We start from the raw sequence: 20,203 nt of genomic DNA on the forward strand, positions 1-20,203 counted from the left end.
ACATACAAATTAGAAAGGCAAACAGCAACAACAAAAATTCAAAATCATAAAAACTATAATAGTATCTCAGTGTTATTAAAATAACACTGCCACACAATGAATGTTATTAATTATTTAGAGCTACTTTTGTATTTCACATTGATTTCATTTCATAATTAACAGCCAATCTGGCTCAGATTCAGAATTTACTTCAATTAACTGCAATTCAATATATACTCCAGAACATGCTGTGTTTTTTGAATGATTCAGGAGCAAAGCTGTGCTCATTAAAGGTAAAGAAGGCTCTTTAAAATCAGTTCTGGGGGCAAATACGGCCCCGTATTTGAAGTTGGTTTCTAACCCTGCCATACACCCACTCCACTGCTAAAAAAATGAATTATGTATGTAGAAGATCAGACAATAGCCAGTCATGTAATGATCTATAACAGGCTCTTGCCGCAAGACAGCGGAGGAGAATTTAAAAACCTGTCAGGGTCATTAGTGTTGTAGTCCTGGTGCTGCGGGGGAAGACAGCGCCTGCTCAACATCATCCGACAGTAACTTTAAATGGGGGCTCGTGTACATGTGCATCATTTTTGTAGATGCCCTCTCATGTAGGAGGCTGAAATCACCCCGTGCCCCTTCACTTTCCCTTTATAAAGTACCTTCAAATAAGCACACATGAACAAAAAGCACCAAAAGTACCCATTACCACGGTTTTTAGGACAAGGTAACTTGGTGATAGCATGTATTTTGGGCATATACTATGAGAAATCATAGCTTTCTGGACATATAACACGGTTTTTACAAATGTGCATTGATAGAACCATGGTATTTTTGAAGTAGCCATGATTTTGGATATGGCTATCATTGAGTACTACGATACTGCACAATCCTGATTGTCGATCCACTCATAATTGGATGTTTTTTCATGTATATTCCTTCAAATACATTATAATGATCCACAGGTCCAGATGTGAAGGCTTTTTTTGACCTACAACACCTCCTACTGTTCTAATGTGAGTATAACACAGTGTTTGAAGCTGTTCAAAATAGCATACTACTCTATTTTTGCAGTATATATGCTCTTCACAGTATGAATTTTCTGTATAAACGAAATATCCAAAATGCGCTACAGAGCAAAGCATTTATTTTAAGTGATTTCTGAAGACAAAAATGTACTTTACACAGACAGATTAGCTAATATAAAACTCCTGTCATCACCCTGTAAACCTAGTTACTTTCACACCATAGGCACAACGGTATCAGAAAGTGACCGTTTACATTATTAAAACTATATTCGCATGATAATATATAAAAATCAGTATACATACAAGCACTTTAACCCTTTAACTGCCACCTGTGGGACATTTGGCGCTCTTTTTTTCGCTGTCCTTTTTCTCTATCAAATATTTTAGTAATCATCATAAATTATATATCATTTGAAAGCTTAGAATCATCCTGTGGAACCATTTTGAAATTGGACATTGTGTTACTATGGAAATGGTACTGTAAAATCTTTTGGCGGTCTCCTCCCTCTTAGCGGCGGTGTAAAGTGTCATATTACAAAATGCATTATGGTCTTTTAGAATCCAAACTTTTTATAATCTTGACAAAAAACATGTCATTGAAAGGTCTGAGTCTCAGGATTTCATATTTGGAGGTTATTTTGTGATAGAAGTAAAACTGACAGAGAAATTTAGACGTTTGTGACAGAAAAATGCATTTTAAAAAATTATATAGCATTCGTATGGCACCCAGTGGCTGTTTGTGGTATTACGCCCTAAACAAACTTTTACAGGAACCTCATTTTTTTCATATCAACTTCAAATTTGGAACATAACTTATTTAGACATAAGGCTTCAATTTGATATCAAATTTAGGGTAAAACCTGTTATGTAAAATATGTATTTTATATAAAATAAAATAAAAATTGTGTAGTGCATTTTCTTTTTAGTAAATTTAAACTTCCGTAACTTATTAATTTTTTTTTTTTTTTTTTTTTTAAATTCCTGCTGTCGTCTTTAAAAAGAGACCAACCTTAGATCTGTATTCCAAAGTGTTCATGAATTACAACAATTTAAGTTTGGATAGTGCACTTTCATGCCTATTTTAAATGGGGGGTGACAGTTAAAGGGTTAAAAGGATAGCTCACCCCCAAAATAAAATAAAATGCTGTTACTCACCCTTTGGCCATACATCACTGGAATAGTACAGAAGACTAAGCTGAATCCAAAACCATGGTCTTTGGTGAATTATAAAAGGCAATTCAAGGATTTCTGTTACTTTGAGAGAGAAAAAAGCAGAAGTAAACACTCACTTCAAGGGTATGAAATGACTGAATGCTTTCAACTGATTTCCTATTAAACTGTCACCAACTAAACTGCAGTGGTCAAACTATTTTAAACATAGTGAATTAAACTACAAACTCGATCATAATCACAATGTTTCCATCTAATATGTATTTTGAGGTGCAGCTCGTTATATTAACGTGTTGTTTTCAATAGTTAGCAGTAAACCGGTTAAGTTACCTCACCTGAATATCTTCGTAGATTTGTGTTGGATGTTGTCTTTGGAAAGGGAATATTGTTACTTTATTTGTTAACGTCATAGTTAATTCGCTTATTTCAGTTAATGTCATAAAATTAGCAAGCTAAGCCAGTAGTAGTACTGGCAGTGTCGTGTAAACACGGCTGAAGACGCGAAAACCGGAGAAACAGACAAACCGGATCAATTGAATGAGGCATTTACGCTGGAACCGCTCCAAATCAATTGATTCAAAGTCGTGAATCATTCACTTCAAGCGATTCACTGTTTTTAAAAAAAGGAAAAATGAGCCATACATATTCGAATTTCGACATCGCTTGTAATGGTTTTAAAAAACATAATGATGGGTGAAACGAAGCTGTTCGAAACTCCGAATCAGAAACCGTTGCGTCGCAAAATGATTCACTGTTTCGAAGCTCTCGGATCGCGTATCGCGAATCATTTTAAGTTCAGAATCAGAATCAGAACAGCTTTATTGCCAAGTATGCTTACGCATACAAGGAATTTGTTTTGGTGTCACAGGCTTCCAGTGCACAGAGACGACAACAACAACACAGAGAAAATAATATAAGTTGAGAATAAAAAAATACACATATGTAAATATAAATAGACAAAAATTGCAATATAAGATTTAAGAAAATAAATAAATTGTATATACAGTTGTGCTACAGATGATAGAAAAAGAACAGAATAGAGTAGAGTAGAGTAGAATAGAATAGACCACTTCGCTAGATGTAAACAACACTGGTCCAGAAGCGCTTCCTGTTTTTTTTTTTTTTAATTATTTCACATATACAAATACATGCTAATGTAACATTTTCAACCAGTCAAATGTTATGTTGGTTGTATTTTTTTGTGATGTTTGTGTAAAGTGAAAAAAAAAAAAAAAGAAACAGGAAGTGTATCGGGACCAGTATGTTTACATCTACCGAAATGGTCTATAGAATGAGATGTCGGGATGTACTGAGATGTAGGTGGTAACAAATAAAGGTTATTGCACATATTTTTATTGCACAATTGGGGGGTGGGGTCTGGAACATTTAACTGTTCATTAGGTATATTGCCCGAGGGAAGAAACTGTTCTTATGTCTGGCTGTCCTGGTATTTGTGGCTCTGTAGCGCCGACCAGATGGTGAAAGTTCGAAAAGGGGATGACATGGGTGTGAGGGATGTTCCGATCTGTATCAAAAGATCACAAGATCAAAAGATTCACGAACCGGCTCCAAAGTTCCGATCAAATGATTCATGCTCCATGAATCATTTGGGTCTGGGGGGGGGGAGGTCTGGAACATTTAACTGTTCATTAGGTATATTGCCCGAGGGAAGAAACTGTTCTTATGTCTGGCTGTCCTGGTATTTGTGGCTCTGTAGCGCCGACCAGATGGCAAAAGTTCGAAAAGGGGATGACATGGGTGTGAGGGATGTTCCGATCTGAATCAAATGATTCGCGATACAGCGAAGTTCCGATATAAATGAAATGATTCGCGAACCAGGTCCGAATTTCCGATCTGATCGGAGCAAATTCGCGAATCATTTCGCTAATTTAATGATACGCGATCCGCCCTCCGAAGTCCCGATCTGATATGACTGTTCATGAATCATTATTCAGAACGGGACTACTGTACACGGATCACGCTCATTCGATTTAGATCGGAATTCCGGAGTGGGTTCGCGAATAATTTCGCGAAATGGATGATTCGCGATTTGCGCTCCGAAGTCACGATCTACATGTAAAATGATGATTCGCAAATCATTATTCAGAATAGAACTACGGAGGGTGAATTGCAAATCATTTAGATCGGAACTTCGAAACAGGTTTGTGAATCTTTTGATTCAGGTCGGAACTTCGGATCAGATTCGCGAATCATTTCGCGAATTTGCGATTCGCACTCCGGAGTCCCGATGTGAAATGATGGTTCACGAATCATTATTCAAAAAGGGACGGAGTGGGTTCGCGAATCATTTCTCTGTTTTCTTTCTTTTCTTTTTTTTTTAAATTAAACCGTAAACATCAAAAAATAATGAAAGAGAGAATACACAAATACAAATCCATGTTTTTGTTCATGGTACAAATCCGTTTCTGGTTACAAATTAACCTCGATTTTATTGTAGTAAAAGTGTATAAACTATGAACCTTTTTTTAACTACCATGGCCTACCATGGTTAAAGTATAGTTACCTTGTACCATGTATATATTATGTGAAATTTAGTTAGCAGAAAACACAAATTAAGTTACATTTTCCTATTCTCTTTTGAGTACTCAAACAATCCAAAGAAAACATCTTTAAAATAGAAAGCAAATACACCTACAAAATAAGATTATAAACATAAAAAATGCCCTTACCAATCCAGCAACTACTAAATTGTCCCTAGCAATAATTTTATCAAACAATTAAATGTCTGTTGTCTGCCGCTTTGTCCACAACAATGCCAAAAAAACACTACCTCACCACAAAAAATAAAATTCTGACCTTTATTTACTCTCAAGTTGTAACCTGTATGTTTCTTTCATCTGGTGAACACAAAAGAAGATATTTTGAAGAATGTTGGAAACTGAACAGATGCTAGTCCCCCACTGACTATTTGTTTTTTTTTGTAAGTTTGTGGGGACCCAAAATTTTTGGGTGAACTATCCCTTTAAGTGTCTAAATACAAATGGGATCACTACATATCACAATATCATTGTATTACCACTTTCAATTAAGAAGGAAGAGGAAAAATGTGTTTTGACACTGGACAAGCTCAGGCTTTTGTTCACAACTGCATTTTATTGTAACAATCAAACACATGAATGATGAATTGTGTACATACCTTCCATGAGAAATGTTCAGCTTGTCATAACAACACTCACAGACATTAATCAAGAACTGTATCACTTGGTGAATAGGCAGGCAAGTTGATTTATAAAAACAAAGCAGAACTGCAACGTAAGAAAAGCATTGTGACCTAACGTTTCATTTAGAATAACACTGATCAACCTTACACATGCCGGACGATCCGTTTGACAGACAGAGTCACTGCAACCTTCAAAATGTCCTCACGGTAAAGGTCGGTTCTGTTGCGGGACGGAAACGGGAGGGGGTGTGTAGCTGCCCCGTGGAGCGACTGTGACGTCACAGGGAAACGGTTGAACTCATGCCGAGATCCACCGCACAAATAAATCCCCCGGTGTGAAGAGGTTATCGGGGCAACGCTCCAGCACGGCACGGCTGTCGTAACTAATCAGCATCCGCACCGAGTGATCGGGACAGTTGCTATAGTAACCGACATCCTCCTAAACCGAAATGAAAGGGTGAAAAGAGCAGCTCCCTCTCGATCTGCTATTCATTCAGAGAGCTTTCCTTTATTTTCCTAAATGTACCCCCTTCGTGCAACTGTTGGACAAAGTAGGAATGGACAGTTTGACATTTACAGCGAAAAATGAGTGAATTCAAATCACACCAAAACCCCACAGGACTGCGCACCACGGCCAAAAACACCACTGTTAGTCTTTTTTGTTTGCTCTAAACATCTTCAAAACTGCAGTTAAATAATACTGAGAAAATAACCAAGTGCAAAAACGTGAGGAAGACAAACGTGAAGAGATTTCAGGGAGCGGTGAAACACTGACCTGAAACCGAAATCATTACATACATGGAAATAAAAAAGAATCAAACTATTAAGTTCATTATAAAACAACATTCTAAAAACTTGTAATAAATCAGGCGTCTGTGGAAGAGTTGACACTTTTGCAAAATGTAAAATACAAATGTGGTTTGAATCCTAAACAATAAATAACTCACCGACTCTTCCTACAAGGAAAATAACAAATCAAAATGGCGACAGCACGTTTTAATACTTAACGATACAGGCGGACGTTTTGTGCTGTTCTTTTCCAGAATGCAAACAAATAAAAACATTAAAACATGGCGGCAAATGACGGATTGTACTACCCAGCTAACAAAATGTTATTAGAACGTTCTGGCAAGATTCTCTCAAAAGTTAAACATTATTTATACATCATCCATGGAACGTTTTTCTAACATTTTTAACTGTTACTACTACTACTTTTAGAATGTTTAGAACATTCAAAAGTAACATTTGCAAAACGATAAAATGGAATGTTCCCTTTATGTTTTCTCTAACGTTCACATAACCAAGATAAAACTGGATGCTTTGAATGTTTAACGCAATGGAAATGTTAGCAAAACGTTCTAAGAACATATTTTTGTTAGCTGGGTAGTTCCTGTCCTTTGAATGTCGATTACTAGCTTAGCCGGATAAATTTCAGGAACACTTGGCCAAAAGCAACATTTTGTTTTTCAAAGCATGCGTTGCATGTTTACGTCACATTTATCAAGGCGGAAATAAATAATTTACCATTTTAATCTCATTGCATGTAAAAAAATCTAATTTAGACAGACCAAATAACAAAAAGAAAACAGATGATATTATTTCCAGTTCATTCGTCTCATGAAAAATGGAAGGTTGCATTGCATTATGGGATACAGCACGCAGTGCAATGCGTACTGCACAGTACAGTAGGTCGTTCCATGCATAGAGAAAACACACGCTATGCACATACTGAAGAATTAGTAGAACGCTAGTATGCCGTTTAATCAAACTTTCCAGTACCTATCCCAGTTCTATGCCAAGTAATCCTGAAACTTATTCATCTAAGAAAGGCGCACTCAAAAAACAGGTCACTAGAGTTAAAAGGATGGGTGTTAGGGGTGGACGAATGGACGGAAGTGTGGGAGGAAGTAGAGGTGTGCTTGTTGGGATGCAGTCCAGACGGCTGGACCGATCCCAGAGGAAAAGCCCAAGTTTTTTTAACCCCCATCCCACCCCATCCTTTTCTCTCTGTAGTGTGTAAATAGTTTTATCCCAGGCTGGTAATGTTGGCCCTGCCACCTGGGGGTGCCACAATGCGCTGAGTGGTACGACGAGGGACGTTGTCGTCAATTTGAGCTCCTGTGAAATGATGGAAGAAGAAAATGAGTTAGATGGCAAGAACAGAGCACACATTTGGGCTATATATTATAAAATTGTACTTTTTTATATGTAAATAAAGTATGCAACAACAAAAAATTGACATAATCAAGCAGTTGAGATTTGCTGTATATCATATATCGCCACATGTGAGTATACTGTAGTCATGCAGAAAAGGTTGGACATATTTATTATCTAACTTTATATTTAGAGCGGGACGATAATAGTTAAATTTTGCGACAATATAAACAATCACGTAGCAAAGATTTGCAATAGAGTAAAATCACAATTTCTAAAAATATCAAGATCTCTGGCAGTGTGATCAAACAATGAGCCAAAACACTGGAAAAGCAAAGTTGAGCACAATGCATTTTGGGATACAGTGTGCCCTGGTTGTACTTTATATTGCATATAATTTTGCAATATTGACAGTGTTATTGAACTGAATTAAACTGACACTAAACAGACTTTAACTGTGTTCAGGACAAACTTATAAACAACTATCACTAAACAAACAAACAAAAAACAACAACAACAACAAAAAAACAGCTGTGGATCATTCAGGTAACAACACAGTATTAAGAATCAAGTGTGTGTAAACTTTTGAACAGGGTCAACTATTATTTTCTCCTGTGGACTATATGTAAACATCTTTTATATGAAATATCTTATTCAGGTCAGTACTAAATAAAAAATAACATGCAATTTGTATGATCCCTCTTGTTTTGATAAAATAATGCAGATTCTGCAAGGTGTATGTACACTTTTGACCTCAACTGTATATAGTAGTATGGTAGTATGCCATTCTAAAAAGTCCTATGGTAGCAAATTATATACATTTCTTTCAAAAATTTGTAAAGAAGATTTATCTGTATACTCACCAGACAGGCTGAATCCAGACTGATGCAGGTTGCGAACTGGTTGAGGAGCCTGTTTGACTGGAGAAGTCTTACCAGAGGTAACAGGGGTCATGACCTTAGGTGTCACAGTGACCTCACATACCGGGCCGTCATATAGACCTCGTGGGACTCCACGCAGCTCAGCAAGCTGTGATAACAGATACCATAAATCTGAGAAATTTCTAATCATTCATGACTCTAATTAAACCACAGTTACATCACTTGCAGCTGCACGTGCACAGTGGTTGCAGAAAAACAGTGGTAACAAGTGGAGGTAGACGGGTAAAATCCATGGAATAAGAGAAAAAAAATTTTTTTGTGCCTTTTGATGCCAGAATCGGAATGCAAGTCAATTTTATAGAATACTATGGATGAAAACACCTATGATAACTACTTTTAAAGCATAAATTTGATTTAAACAATAGGTCTACATAATACTCACATATGCTGTTCATAGGGGATGTATTTGTATTAGCCCTACAGTTACAGCATGACATATTATTTAAACCTATTACTATTAACATTTTTACATAACATTTATTTATTTTATCTCACAATTCTGACTTTTTTTCTCTTAAATGCAAGTTTATATCCCCTAATTCGGACTTTATAACTCGATTTAACTCAACAATAGTGAGTTTGTCAATTCTGAGGGAAAAAAAGCTAGAATTGTGGGATATAATCTTCTATTCTGAGCCGAGGGTAAAAAGAGAGAATGAAGAGTCTCCATAGGCTATGTCTACATTAATCCGGATACATTTGAAAACGGAGTTGTTGTTTTAAAACGCTCTCCGTCCACACTAGCGTTTTCAAGTGTTTTCCAAATGTTTCTCATCCACACTGAAACGTAGGAAAACGTTAAATTCGCCATACTGCGCATGCGTAAAAACTCACTTAGATGATACAGACGGAACAGACATAATAAGTTTTAATGCAGTTCTTGGCAGGATCATTTTATTTACAGAAATATCTCATCATTCGCTGACGTGTCCATGACGCGCGCTCTTATGTTTGATCTAAAAAGCAGCTGCCCTCACGTTTAGCTGCAGGAGTCAGGACAGCAACTTAGTACATTTTCTGTCATCTTTTTAGGACTGTAATATGAAGAGTGTACAAATATGTCTTTAGCAGCAGTGTGAAAGTGAATAGCACATAACAGCCACAATTACCGGTATAAACACAGATATCTTTTGGTACAATATGCGTCAAACATGCGTCATCGTTTTCACAGTCCACACTGCAACGCAAACTCAAAAACACTGTCTCAGTGTGGACGGAAGGCCAGATCGGAGAGAAAAAGATGCGTTTTCAAACTAAAATGTATTAGTGTGGACATGGCCATAGAGAAAAACCCACTTGAAAACCGTCATTTTCTGTCACCACAAAAAAAAAGGTCATCCCTGTTTCCGATCTGTAAGACTATCCCACTATCTAACGTCAATTTCGTTGCATAACAGTGTTTATTGCTGGGTGACAAGCTTGTAATATTCAGAGAACATTTTTAAAGTGACATCTAATCAATATAATCTACAATGTTTTAAATTTTACACATTTTGTACCATATCCCACAAAGGTTATCTTCTGCAACCATGATGCGCGCGCATCCCGAATGTTTACAAACTTATAATTGGTCTATATGCATGTATGTACGATGTGTATATACCCTGCTGCGAGCCTTTATCCTCTTGTAGACGTAGTCAGGAAAGGGTTTACGGGTGATGTAGCGTCCAGAACCCTCAGTGGTGTGGAGGTTCCCATCCTCCAGGACGATCTTGCCCTGGCTGATCACCACCAGAGGAGCTCCACGCACTTCAATCCCCTCAAAGATGTTGTACTCCACCGCCTGAGCAAGACAGAATGAGGGAAAAGCTCTCATCTTTAACTACTAATTTGCTTAAAAGCGTCTATCTTCAGCACAATAGCATGGTTTCGTATATCGAACATTTATCAAACTCATATTATCGTATTATCAAAGAAAATTATCTTGATAATTATTGCCCATCCCTAGCTCAGATAATTCACTCTTTCTATATTTGACATCCTCAGCGTCTCATTCCTGTCAAATTAAATCAGCACAGATCGCAGCATCAGCCTCATTGACAAACAAGAGCCGACAGAGCGAGTGAGTCAGCAGAATACCAAAACAGCTCAGGGCAGAGGATCATGGAAGTCAGAGCTGGTCCAGACCTAATGGTGTCACTCACATTACGGTTCATTTAAAGTGCATTCAGTTACACAAGCAGGCTGTGAGACACTAGAGAGCTTCCTTCTCAGTCGACAAACAGTCTAACAAGTGATTTAGTTGTAAACAAACTCTTCTCACCAGGTGGTGGCTCTTGGCAGAGATGATTTTGGTGGCGTCGGGGTCCCAGAGCACCAGGTCGGCATCGGAGCCCACGGCGATACGGCCCTTCCTTGGGTACAGGTTGAAGATCTTGGCGGCGTTGGTGCTCGTCATGGCCACAAACTGGTTTTCATCCATCTTACCCGTCACCTGTGAAGCAGAACACTCATCTTAACAACAAGGTCAGAAACGTTTTGCTTGAATGATAAAGTGATGAGAGTTATATTGATTTTTACCACAGTATAGATACAGTCAGTCTTTTGTCATGCACGTGATGAAACTACTTCAATGAAATACAATAAAAATTCCAACAATATTAATTAATATATTATTTAAAAATGTATTTATTATTTATTATTAAAATGTGTTATTTTATTTAATAAAAGTAAATTAATAACAGTAATAAGCATAAGAATATTCAATTATTTATATAAATGATTATAATGATCAAAATAATGCAACATGCATGCAATGCAACAAAAAATATTTTTCATTCTTTTTTATTTTTGTCTTGTTTTCTATTACAGTTACACATTTAAAGATACATTAAATCAAGATACACTTGATTTTTTTTCTCATTTTACTTGATACAGAAAAATGTATCGAAATAAATTCAAACAAGAAAAATAAACGTAATTCAAAGTTCAAAATTAAAGATTATTTTTCTTTCCCTACTAACAGATATTCATTCTTCTTTAAAGCATAAACTCACTTAATTTTGATAGTCATTTTGCTTCCCAAGTAAATATATTTTAAAGTTTTTAAAGTTAAAGTTCTTCATATGTGATATATATGAATGTTTTTTCTTGGATTGAAATATAAAATATTTACTTTTAAATGCTTTTTAAATGTTTTTAATAATATATTTATATTTTTAAAATATATTTTCAAAAATACACACACATATGGACAAAAATATATTGGTAGAAAAATATACATTTAAACATTTTTTGGTCTTTTTTTGTATATTTTGAATATATTTAAAAATGAGGCTGCAACTGTGTGATATATGTGAATGTATTTTCTTGCATTCAAATAGAAAATATTAATTTTTAAATGCTTTTAAAAATATATTAATATTTTTATAATGTATATTAAAAAATACACACATGTGGACAAAAATATATTGGTAGAAAACATATACATTTACAGGAGAAACATATTTTAGCAAATATATTTTTTGGTCAGTTTTTGTATATTTTGAATATAAGGCTACAATTGTATTACCATAGCACATTGGTACTTCACTAGTAGTCGGTTCACTAGTTTTTATAATATAGACTGCAAAACTGTTTTTTTTTTTACCCCACTGACAGATATTTATTTCTTGTTTTGGAAATGTATTTATTATTTATTTTAAAAATATATTATTTATTTATAATTTAATAAAGGTAGATTAACAATAATCATCATAATAATAATCAATTATTTATATAAACAATTATAATTACTAAAATAATGCAACATGGCTCATCCAGCCAGATTTTTGAGATGATTTGAATTGATAAATAACAGAATATTGATGAAACAGAATTAAACTGAATATTACTTCAATAAATAAATTAATTATATATACACATATAATAAATAATTATGATACTAAACTCATGATGCCTCATATGAACCTATTAATTTGATAAATAACACGTCTTTAAACAAACTGCTTTAATAATTTTTTAACATGTCCCTTATAATAATAATAAAAATGATAATTAATAATTATCAATATAGTGCATAGTGGATCATCTAATCAGATTTTACATTAAACTACTTAATAAAGGAATAATGATTTGGTGTATGCCTTCTATGCATGTTTTGTATTTTCAACTTCTCCTTCCTATTATCTGGAATAACCTGTTACTATTTAAAATAAAATAACCTGTGCCTTTTTTTCATATGAAAAGATGTAACTACAGTATTGCTGTATAACATTGTTATATTTTGAAACATTTTATATCTAAACGGATATAAATATAGATATAAGATATAATAAACAGATTGTTACTAAAAAAATGTACTGGCTACAATAAACCAATAAAGATAAAAATTTAAATAAAATAAAAGCAACAAATGCATAAACTCCTCATGTCTCATAGAACCTGGATCTGTAATAATACTCATGAACAGATAAAGCAGATAAATCTCTCACCACACACTTGTCCCAGACGATGGACATTCTCTCCTCTGTACCGTTAGTTCCCTCCGGGATGAGGGTGAAATTATCCTTGCCGACGGCCCTCTGGGAAGTGTTGAAGGTGCAGTGAGCGCTGCCAGTCACCTGGAGATCTCCACTGCACAGAAAACACAAGAATAAGTCAAAAGAATAGCTCTTTTTGGAGTAATGGCACCCTCTAGTGATCACCCATAAATGTTCTTCCCTTTGCAATCAGTTGACATACAGTAAGTGCCTAATGGCTGAACACACTCACTGTGCTCCAAATAACCCCCCTGTAGTCTATATCCCATAATGCACTAGAGCAGCTGTGGACACACACCAGGCCAGCAGGGAGTTGAGATAGTCCGGGGTGGTGGGGTCGGGGCTGAGGGGTGGAGATGTGATGTAGGCCGCAGCTTTGGCCCAGTTCTTGCTCCAGTAGTGAGTGCCGTCTGTCCCCAGGCTGGCTGAGATGGGTTCCCCGTACACCACGGTACCTGCCGAAGGAAAGCACTGGGTCAGCGTCACTATAATGGAGATTTAAGAGCTACTTTGTACTTCATACTTAAATGCCTCATGCTTATACAACAACGCTCAGTGATGTTTTAGTGTATAATGTCTTCTAAAACCAGCTTAAAGGAGAACTCAACTTCCAGAACAACAATTCACAAATAATTTACCCACCCCCTTGTCATCCAAGATGTTCATGTCTTTCTGTCTCCAGTTGTAAAGAAATTATGTTTTTTTACTATGAGGAAAACATTTCAGGATTTTTCTCCGTATAATGGACTTCATTGGTGCCCCAATTTTGAACTACCAAAATGTAGTTTAAATGCAGCTTCAAAAGGCTCTAAACAATCCCAGCTGAGGAAGAAGGGTCTTATCTAGTGAAACGATTGGTCATTTTTTTCTAAAAATAAAAATTTGTATACTTTTTAAGCACAAAAGCTCCTGTAGCACAGGCTCTGGGATGTGTGTCCACGACGCTACGTACTATTGAATCACGTTGAGGGGTAGGCCGAACTACAGACCCAGTGTTTACAAAGCCAGTGCGCAAAGACTATGAAAGTGCAAGTAGGTCAAACGCTGTTTACAAACAAAAAGGTACAATGATGTCGGGCGATTCTGAAGTTGTAGGTGAAAATAAGATGGAGTTTTTCGACATACTCTATCTTTTTGAGCCGGAGTACACAGACGATGAACTTGTGGTGATTAGAAGACGTGATTCGTAGCAGTGATGGGATGTTTGGATCATTTTACCGACTTAGACCTTTGAGTCTCATTTTAGCAAAATGAACGACTCTTTTTTCCAAGTCATTTCGTTAATTTTAGCAAAATATAATGAAAACGTTACGTGTTGCTTCCCTAACACATCTACTGCTTACACAAACGTTGATCACACTACAAACAAGACAAAACTATAATGCTATAAGAAACAGAAAAGATTCATTCATTGTTTACCTGGGTCTTTAGTCTGTGATTAGCTCACCTCACCTCTTATCTGACAAGTTTTTGGGTTTGAGTCGTTCGTTCATCACGTGACAGCTCCATAAGATGAACGAACGACTCGAAAAACCCGAAGACTCAAAACAGGTGATGCACACCTGCACAACAGGCATGCACAACTGAACGAATCACTCCCCGAGACGACTCGTTCTTCCCGAGTCACATTGAAGATTCGTTCAAAATGAACGAATCGTTCAAGAACGACCCATCACTAATTCGTAGCATCGTGGACGCGCATCCCAGAGCCTCAGCTATATGAGCTTTTGTGCTTAAAAAGTATTTAAAAAATTGTATTTTACGAAAAAAGTGACCGATAGTTTCGCTAGATAAGACACTTCTTCCTCGACAGGGATCGTTTAGAGCCTTTGAAGCTGCATTTAAACAGCATTTTGGAGGTTTAAACCCGGGGCACCAGTAAAGTCCATTATATGGAGAAAAATCCTGAAATGTTTTCCTCAAAAACCATAATTTCTTGCGACAGAAGACAGAAAGACACGAACATCTTGGATGAGTAAATTATCTGTGAAATGTTGTTCTGGAAGTGGACTTCTCCTTTAACTAGCTAACGATGTGGTCAAGATCCCTTTAAAACCAGCCCACTGAATCAGGTATGACCAGACTGAAAAATTAGCTTAGCTTGAGTTGGTTTTAGCTGTTTTTTTTACAGTAGTGTCACATCCAAGCCCCCCAAAAATAACTCCTTCTTATTGAGTGTTTTGTCTTATTTTGTCTTATAAAGATCTTTAACACAAGTGTGTTTTGTCTTACTGTTTTCACTTGGTTTAAAAATGATGCTAGAACAAGTGAAAAATCTGCCAGCTAGTGCAAAAAAGACAAAATACATTTACACACACAATTTGTGAATTGTGAGGACTTTCCATAGACTTCTATAGTTTTTATACTGACCAAACGATATTGTCTATGCCCTAACCCAACCCGAACCCTAAACCTACCCCTTACAGAAAACATGTTTGCATTGTTACATTTTCAGATAAACATCATTTACTATTTTTAATCATTTATTTACATTGTGAGGACCACAGGACGGTCCCCACCATGTCAAAATTTTCAGGTTTTACTATCCTTTCCTTTACTATGTAGCAAGAACAAGTACACACACGCACACACACACACACACACACATATATATATATATATTAGTTTTGAACATACTCACTTAATTTTTATTTCGTTATTTTTTCTTAGAAAACAAAACTTTATATCTGAAGCTATTTTGCTTCTCAAGTAAATATATTTTGAAATGTTTTTCTTGAAATGTGAATGTGAATTATTTTCGTGGATTGAAATATAAAATACTTAAAATACATTTTCAAAATACATAACAAATGGCCAAAAATATATTGGTAGAAATATACATTTACTGGAGAAACCTATTTTAGCAAATATGTTTTTAATGGTAAATTTTATTTTTTAATGGTACTTCCTTAGTTCACTTGTATTTTGTTGCATACACTGCAAAAAATTATTATTATTATTTTTAACCCCACTGACAGATTTCTTTTTCTTGTTTTGAACATAAACTCCAATTCATTTTTTTTCTTTGAAAAACAAGACTTAATATAATAAGCCATTGCTTCTCAAGTAAACACATTTGATATTTAGTACTGGAAATCAAAGCAAAAATATAATTTTTTGCAGTGCAGTCAGTGTCACATGTCCTTTAGTTAGGAGTTTGTTGATCATTTGAATATAAAACCCATGTGATTTTCCACGCCCTTCTGGGTGATTTATTGAGATGTTGACTGGTTGGACTTTTTTTATACCAAACATCTGCTGTACCTTTTTTCCTGGCCTGTGCGATGACATCAGCGGCGCTCTTGCTCATCACTTTGGTGATGTAGAGCGGGCAGTTGGTCTGATTGGCGACGGTCACAGCCCGGTTCACAGCCTCGGCCTCCACCTATAAAACAACGGCCCGACACTCACTGACCTTCAGCTGAAATTACAGACACGGATGCTGTAAAGCGCTGCTCAGCATCTCCTGAACGCTGACTGCACTTTATGTGCGCCAACGGACCCGGGCTAAAAGTTTCTGGAAGGCTGATGTGCCTGTGATACCAATGATCAATGAGTCTGGCAGCAAAAAACAGTGGGAAAGTGGAAAGTCTGAAATCCCCTGATCCCCGAAGGGAAATAACCCGTAAATGTGTTTTAGTGCAGCACGTTTAAAAGTTATTTTGGAAGCGTTCTCGGGTCTCGATGTACGATGACATGTTAAAAACCCTTCCATGTGGTGCACAGCTGTAATTCTGCAGTGTGATGTGTTGTGAAGGTGTATGTGGTGTAGTCTGGTGTGCATTTAAAGTGTTTTACCTCTTCTGGGCGGCTCAGAACGTGTCCTTCTGGACCAGTGATGCCCAATCCCAGAATCCTCTTCTGCTCCTATAAACAAAAGAGAGTAAAAGAGATTTATATGGATTTCACTGCAAAATAAGTATTTATTTTTTTGCATTGTAAAATGTATTGTCATGAAAATTAAGCACATTTGAGCCCAAATTATCGTAACTGCAACGCAGATTTTTCACTTACTTTATATTTCCCATGTATTCTCAAAGGTAATTTTCATGAGATTATTATCAGTGTCATTTTTTATGATTTTTTTTTATTTAAATCAGCATAAAAGCAGCACAACAAATACTACATTTAATATTATTTAATTTATTTTCACCTACAATAATGAGAGTTACATTTCTTTTTGCATTACAAAATATAGAAGAGACGATAATTTAATTGTTATGCAATTTGACAATGCAAAAAATCTTATTTTTCATAATGCATATTTTTTCCACACACTGTCTGTCAAATGTTATTATACGTATAATAAAATATATTGTATAATTACGATTTTTAAAAATGTTTTTAAAAGAAGTCTCTGCTCACCACGATTGCATTATTTGTTTTTTAAAGAAAACAGCAAATTAGAATGATTTATTAAAGAAAGAGGGAAAGAAAGAAAATAAATAAATAATAGAAATAAATAATATATTAAAATAGAAAACAGTTGTTTTAAATTGTAACAATATTTCACAATATTGCTGTTTTTACTGTATTTTTGATCAAATAAATGCAACGTTGGTGCAAAAAGAGATCTTTTAAAAACATTAAGCAAACATTTATTTTTTAATCAATTATTTATATTCAATTATTTAATCCATTATAAACATATGAATAGTTAATAATATTAACTTTTATTAATTTTATATGTATAATATTACATTTTTAATGGCTTTTTGATCAAATGAATACAACGTTGGTGAGCAAAAAGGAGATATCTTTAAAAACAGTAGTAATTTTTTTCTATAATCAAACATTTAACTTTTATTAATATTATATGTATGTTTTATTGTTTAATAATATTATATGTGTAATATTAAATTTATTCTAATTACAATATATATATATATATATATATATATACTTATTATTATAACTATTAATTAGAATGATTTATGAAAGAAACAGAAATAAATAATTTCAGAATATTTCAGAATATATCAAAATAGAAAACAGTTTGTTTTGAATTGCAATAATATTTCAGAATATTGCTGTTTTTACTGTATTTTTGATCAAATAAATGCAACATTGGTGAGCAAAAAGAGATATCTTTTAAAAACAAAACAAAACTGTATTTTTTATTTCTATAATCAATTATTTTCATTAATTTATTTAATCAATTATAAATATATGATTAATTATTAACATTAACTTTTATTATTATATGTATTATTTTATTATTTAATAATATTATATGTATAATATTACATTTATTTTAAATAATATAATTAATAATATAATATAGTTGATATAACTAAAATAATATATATATATATATATATATATATACTGTATATATATATATATTTTTTTTTTTTTTACATCAGTTAACATTTATTTCAAATAACATTTTTTTTTTAAAAAAAGAACCTAGTTTTACTGAACTATAATGACCCTTGAATTTTTCCCACAGTATGTTTTTGTACCATTTCAGCTCATTAATTTTGTCTTAAGAATGAATGTGAAAATCATCTTTAAAAAAAAAGTTGAGCTCACCTCAGCAATGATGTCTCCGTTCTCTGCGTGCACCTGAGCGATGGCTCCCAAGTCCCTGATCGCACTGAACACCTCATACATCTACAACAGACAGAAAAAAACACAACACTGGGTGTGTCTTCTGTGTTTATGCATTGCAGTTTGTTTTATCATCTGCTCTGGATCTACAGCAACAGGAAATGTGGCGAACATCAGAATGAACGAGACTGCTCCCCTGTGACCATGAGCCCTGCACGCTCAAAACATGGAGAACTCATCATCACTGTACTCTCACTGCACAAAAACACTAGCACTCCTGATTTAGTGCCTAATCCATCTTTATCAGGATAATTAAATGAATATGCATGAGAAATCATGCATACCTGGGAGTCATTTAGCTGGAAAATGTCCTTGTAGGCCAAGTAGACCAGGAAAGAGTTGACGCCTGGGGGAAAAAAAAGACCAGGATGTAAAACAACAGACATGGATGTGCATACAGACAGCAGGAGCTGCTGGAACAAGCAAGGTTGAAGTAATGAGCTCATGGACTTTGAGAAAAGCAAAGACTGTATTCTCGTTAAAGCACTCGCAATGATTCTTCCCTAGAAAATGAATGTAATTTGAACCATTAAGTACCTAAAACATCATTTTGCTATGGGAATACTGTTCTAGGTGTTTGTATATTGATGTAACTGCTGCATTGTCACATTATTTTTGTGAATATTAAGCATTTACCGTGATCTTTGACCAGCGCCTCGAGCTCCTCCTGCATGCCCTTGTGCCACTCCGTGATGTCCACATGCAGAGAGTAATCGCAGCACGACTTGTGGTCGGCCCACTCCCTCCATTGGTTAAAGGCAGCGATCAGACTAACGCCCGGTTCTGGGACCACATGATCGACTGAAACACACATACAAATCAATATATAGTGAGACTATTCACTTCTGTTGAAGAAATGTAAACATATTAAACATGTAACTTGTCCCAGTTTTTAAGGTGAACTATCACAGAGAGTGTCTTGAGGTCAGTGTTATTTTAGTATGAGATTTATACACTATTATAAAATGTATTAATATTTTGAATTTTCAGATTTGCAGTTTTCATTTTAATTTTACATTTACATTAATTCATTTGAAAGGCGCTTTTATCCATAGTGACTTACAGTTGAGAAAAACATGAAGCGATTCATCAATTTTTTTTTAAGGTTTCAGTAAGTATGTTATGTGCTTTTCAATTTGACTGTCATTAAAAACATATTTGATATGTAATATTTTGCTCTTTCCTTAAGAAAGGAACCGGATGCATTAAACATCATGTACAGCATTTTGAAACTAAAAATATTTTTTAGAAACAAATTAGACAGAAAGAATGAACGAAAGATAGATAGAAGAACAAACTACAGACAGATGAACAAACAATACATAGAACAGCATATAGAACGAACAAACAAGCGAAAGACAGAACAATAGATAGAACGAGAAAATGACAGATAGAACGAACAAACTATAGATAGATAGACTGAATGAACTATAGATAGACAGACAGACAGACAGACAGACAGACAGACAGACAGACAGATAGATAGATAGATAGATAGATAGATAGATAGATAGATAGATAGATAGATAGACAGATAGATAGTTAGATGAACTTCCGTCTGGTAGACGGTATAAAGTAGAAGTAGATGTTTATCCCAACTTCCATTGGTATTTTAAATAGGTTTTTAAAATGAATGTTTTTTTGTTTTGTTTT

The 20,203-nt window shown here is 34.9% G+C and overlaps 1 protein-coding gene across 1 annotated transcript in view; it reads right to left on the reverse strand.

Annotated features, from left to right (window-relative positions):
* Positions 1 to 5,435: 5,435 nt before the first annotated feature.
* Positions 5,436 to 20,203, reverse strand: part of dpysl2a (dihydropyrimidinase like 2a) — a 37,105-nt gene continuing 22,337 nt past the window's right edge. Inside the window, exons 4-14 of the mRNA XM_051117915.1 lie at positions 19,187 to 19,351; positions 18,835 to 18,896; positions 18,473 to 18,553; positions 16,736 to 16,804; positions 16,202 to 16,322; positions 13,236 to 13,392; positions 12,890 to 13,031; positions 10,720 to 10,890; positions 10,060 to 10,239; positions 8,379 to 8,544; positions 5,436 to 7,479 (exon numbers count right to left, since the gene is read on the reverse strand). Of these exons, the coding sequence (XP_050973872.1) occupies positions 7,388 to 7,479; positions 8,379 to 8,544; positions 10,060 to 10,239; positions 10,720 to 10,890; positions 12,890 to 13,031; positions 13,236 to 13,392; positions 16,202 to 16,322; positions 16,736 to 16,804; positions 18,473 to 18,553; positions 18,835 to 18,896; positions 19,187 to 19,351 (1,406 nt within the window). The 3' untranslated portion in view covers positions 5,436 to 7,387. The remainder of the gene's footprint in view (positions 7,480 to 8,378; positions 8,545 to 10,059; positions 10,240 to 10,719; positions 10,891 to 12,889; positions 13,032 to 13,235; positions 13,393 to 16,201; positions 16,323 to 16,735; positions 16,805 to 18,472; positions 18,554 to 18,834; positions 18,897 to 19,186; positions 19,352 to 20,203) is intronic.

This window comes from Labeo rohita, chromosome 8 (genome assembly GCF_022985175.1).
Source record: "Labeo rohita strain BAU-BD-2019 chromosome 8, IGBB_LRoh.1.0, whole genome shotgun sequence".
Taxonomy (NCBI): domain Eukaryota; kingdom Metazoa; phylum Chordata; class Actinopteri; order Cypriniformes; family Cyprinidae; genus Labeo; species Labeo rohita.